At 29.6% G+C, this 4820-nt stretch overlaps 1 protein-coding gene across 1 annotated transcript; it reads left to right on the forward strand.

Moving 5' to 3' along the window:
* Positions 1-441: 441 nt before the first annotated feature.
* Positions 442-1907, forward strand: LOC122600781 (heat stress transcription factor C-1). Its single transcript, XM_043773542.1, has 2 exons — positions 442-777; positions 1043-1907. The coding sequence occupies exons 1-2, from the start codon at positions 574-576 to the stop codon at positions 1745-1747; spliced, it is 909 nt and encodes a 302-aa protein (XP_043629477.1). The 5' UTR covers positions 442-573; the 3' UTR covers positions 1748-1907.
* Positions 1908-4820: the final 2913 nt, after the last annotated feature.

The raw sequence follows: 4820 nt of genomic DNA on the forward strand, positions 1-4820 counted from the left end.
TTAATTTTGGTTCGGAAAGTTTAGAATTATAACTATGATTAAACTACTATAATCTTATGAATTAACTAACAAGTAAAGTTTAATTTGTTTAAGTGAAATTAATAAGCTTTTGTTATGATTAACCAAAATTTTGATATATTTAGGTTTTGGGTAGTAACTGAACCATGTATACTCACCTATAGATGTTTACTACTCGTATATCAAATGTAAAAGACCTCAAAGATACAAGAAATTACCAATAATTAACTATGCTCTTTGGAGTTTTAATTTGTGAGTGATTATTTATTATTTTGAACTACATCGAAATTTTATTTTTATCTTTGGTAATAATAGACCCTAATATGTTGACTCATTTGATAGGGAGTGGTCCTTGTCGTATATCAAGGCTATCTTTCTTCATCGAATCATTTCTTTTTAATGAATTTTGTTGGATCAAACACACATATTATAACACACACAATTCATCTCTAGCTTTTGCTTCTAGTTCATATATATATCCGGTTTAAAAGAAGAAGAAACCCATATATATATGAACTTGATTCGTTCATATATCGGTATGTTGATGCAATAATAATGGAATCTAACGAAGTAATCGCACCATTTGTCATGAAAACTTATCAAATGGTGAATGATTCATCCTTGGATAACCTAATCCGTTGGGGAACATCCAACAATAGCTTCATGGTCGTCGATTCGTTACGATTCTCACAACACCTCTTGCCCACTTTCTTCAAACACAACAATTTCTCTAGTTTCATTCGCCAACTCAATACTTATGTAAGCAACCTACTACTTATATATATCTCAAGATATTTTGTGTCTTTCGGTCTTTCGCCGAAAGTCCAGTACTATTAATCCAATCTATTAATTGTTATAAAGAAAAAAAAAAGCCCTTATGTATAATATCTTAATATAATAATAATTGTATCAAATCTTGATGTACTCTATATGATATAATATAAGATATATGTATGTATATATAGTTAATTTAATAATTACATGTTGATAATTTATTAATTTGTTGTGTTTTATTTTTCTATAGGGATTTAGAAAAGTAGACCCGGATAAATGGGAGTTTGCAAACGAGCATTTTCTAAGAGGTCAAATACATTTACTAAAAAATATCGGAAGAAGAAGACAAGTAACTAGTAGTAGAGGAAAATATTCATCAAATATGACACGAATAATAGACGATGACGAAGATGATGAAGAAGAAGAAGAGATGTTAATGGAGATAGCAAGATTGAAACAAGAACAAAAAGTTTTAGAGCAAGAGATAGTACTTATGAACAAAAGGCTAGAGGTGACAGAAAGACGGCCCGAACAAATGATGTCTTTACTTTGTAAAGTTGCTGAAGATCCAGACATTTTACAACGTATGATGCACGAAAAAGTCACACGAGCTAAGCGATTGGTGGATAAGAAGAAACGACGAATGTTAGTCACTCCCCAACTACAGGCTACGACATCTTCTAGTATGGAAACATCGAGCAATTATAATTTTATTAAACGTGAGGAAGATGAATTATATGATCAAACGATTTGGCTATGGAACAAGCCTGATTGTGATCATACTATGGAATCTAAGGCGGTGAACACAAGTAATAAAAGGTATGTAGACAGTACAGAAGGAGGTAGTAGTGGCAGCAGCGGTGGTGATACTATATATTTTGGTAACGGATTGCCTGAGCCAGATGTCAGACCGGCTCCGACATATCCGTTTTCTTTGCTTGGTGGTGGGTTTTAAGCTTTAGTTTATTTTGTTTGTTGAATGCTAATTGGGAAAATTTTCTATCAAAAAAAGGAAAAAAAAATGTTTATCAGGAGTTAGCTAGTAATCTAAAGTGAACTATCTATCATATTGAGTCTTTTCAAGAATAGAAATATATCAATCATATATTTAGTAAGTCATACTATTTTCGTATATATGGTTCTAAAATATTCTTAGTACTAGAAGGTAGAAAATAGCAAATTGTACAACTAAATCATAGATTTCTCAATTATTGTGCTTGGTTATTATTATTATTATTATTATTATTATTATTATTATTATTATTATTATTATTATTATTATTATTATTATTATTATTATTATTATTATATACGAGTAATATACAACACATTTAATCGGGTACATATTAACCATAGCCCTTAAATTTCTGGTTTCTGGCCTTGCAATATTTAAGGTTATCCATCAAGCAAAAGGAGGTTATGGTATCTAATTCTGTTGCTAGTAGATATATGTGATGTGTAACATTGTTATATTTATTTTAGAAAAAAGGGGAAACAATACAATGTATAAATCATTTTGTTAAATGACACTTCCTCTATCTTTTGATCTTAATTATCTTGCTAATTAAGTGCCAAATCTTGATGTGGATGAAGTTTTAGAAGTGTATTGTTACTATAAACAAAATGTTCCATTAGACTCAACAGTACTATGGGATTAGACTATCGTTTTAGGTACCTAAAATTTTAAGACCTCAATATATTGTATATTATACCTAATGTTTGGATTTTATACTAAATACCATTATATAATATGTATTGGGGTAACACCATTTTGATATATGCATCAACATTTGCATATATTTTATTACCTATTACTTCAATAACAATAACAAAAGTCGAGCTATTTCTTTTTAGTTTATTTGGTTTTTAACTAGACCTCCAAAATTGATCTTATTTAGTGTCTCTAAAAACCTTAAGCCGTCACTGTCTATAAGTTTAATAGTATGTATATATATATATATATATATGTATACATATCACTTATGACATATCACCTCCTATGACCTATCACACTCTATAACCTATCACTCTCACTATCTCGCCGCCGCAACGCGCGGGTACTTGCTCTTGTATATATATATATATATATATATATATATCTTATTTTGAAAGATGAAATAATTATCTTGAAAAACGATTTATATGTATAGAACAAAATCACATAAATATATATGGTCCCTTCATAGACAATATCAACATCAATAATTTTATTATGAAATGACAAAAATAATGAATTTGATGTCACAAACGTTTGGTTCTCGCTTTCGCTTTCGTTCAGTCCCCATCTTTTGTCAATTGCATAACCTTTGTAATTTGTTTTGACGTGTTGTGGTCACATTGTTACTGATACTATTTAATGCAAAAGGCCAGCAGAAATATCTTTAACATAGCAATAACTTTAGTGGGATTTATTAAATAGAGTCCTTTGGGCTGTATTTAAGGTGTATAAATTATTTGTATATTTATTATAAAATTCAGGGATGAGCTTTTAATATGAAAAATACAAGTTTTTTATACATATTAAATATAACACTAAGGGCTGTATTTAGCATTTCGTCCCAACTTTATTTGATACGTTTAAGTTAAAGATTTGTTCAATAACTTAAAATAAAAATAACGGTATCTCATGAGCAAATTTGGTAACTAGCTGGAGAATTTCGACTTGGTATACCATGATCCAATACGGAAAACACCGTTTCGTGAGTGAATTTGGTAACTAGCTCAATTCCTTTATTTCATATCGATATTGATGAGTAAGTTGGTTTGTATTTCTATGTTGTAACTTCCTTCAATTTTTTTTAAAAAAGTAATTTGATCAATATATTTAAACAAGTTAGACAAAGATGCGAATACAATCTAAATTGAAGTGGAAAAATTAAAAGGTTTTCCGTGCGGTTAATAAATAAATATATAAAATATGGAGAATGAATTTTTTTCATGTGGGCAGCTGTTAGCTTGTTATTGCCTTATTGGCCAGAAATGGAAGTCAACCCCTGCTACGTACTACTACTACCACCAAGTCACCAACCAAATAAATTTTATCTTACTTAAGAAGAATACATATTCTCCTTTTCTCAATTATAAATAAAATACTAGAAGGAGCTTACCCAACACTGTGATAATAGTAGAAATGGCGCTATGGTGCGGCGATAGCGATTGGTGTTATTGATAGCAACGACAAGTAGTGTAAATAATTAACATAAAGGTTATTAGGTTATCTTTAATTGGGGTGTCTTTGTCCTTTGGGTGCTCTTAGGTGTCCTTACATATCCTTTTTCGTTGAAACTTGTTCAAAACTAAGGTTGAAGGATGTCTTTACCTAAGGACATGCCCTTACTTGTCCTTACCTAATATATTTTTGTTTTTAATTGAAGGTAAAGGATATGAAAGGATGTTTGTATGGTTGAAGATATAATTATAATTTTTTAAGTATTTATAAGGATATATAATGATTTTTAAGGATATGATGTAGCAGTTCAAGATGTCTAATGACGTCCTCAACATTGTAGATAACCTTAATATCTTATGAGCATAGTAGAAAACTAATCTAAAGGTATAATAATTAATCAATATTAAGGGGATAATATAAAGGTAATTAGTGAGCGTAAAAAAATGTGGAAATTTCTAACCTTTAAAACGTGTAACAACGGAAGTGATATTTGTACCACACAACTTGATTAGTTCATCACAAAGTACAAATATTACAAGACATTGTACAAAAAGCTAAAACATAATTGTGATAATTTAATCAAATTATGTGGTATTAATATCACTTCCTTTTTAACAATCGCATGAAATTCCAACTAAGAATTGTAAGATGCTTGTGAATAGGAATTACAATAATAAGTTAGAAATTACTGAAACAAAAAATTAATGAAACAATAGCTCCACGAGGTGTTGTGAGTTCAGAACTCTTATTGATAATAAGATTGATCGTTCATTATTTGAAATTTGAATCATATCTTTGACCTTTGCTATTTGTTTAGTACAAGTATATGTTAGACTGTTAGTGACTTAGGCCGTAGCCA

This window comes from Erigeron canadensis, chromosome 5 (genome assembly GCF_010389155.1).
Source record: "Erigeron canadensis isolate Cc75 chromosome 5, C_canadensis_v1, whole genome shotgun sequence".
Taxonomy (NCBI): Eukaryota; Viridiplantae; Streptophyta; class Magnoliopsida; order Asterales; family Asteraceae; genus Erigeron; species Erigeron canadensis.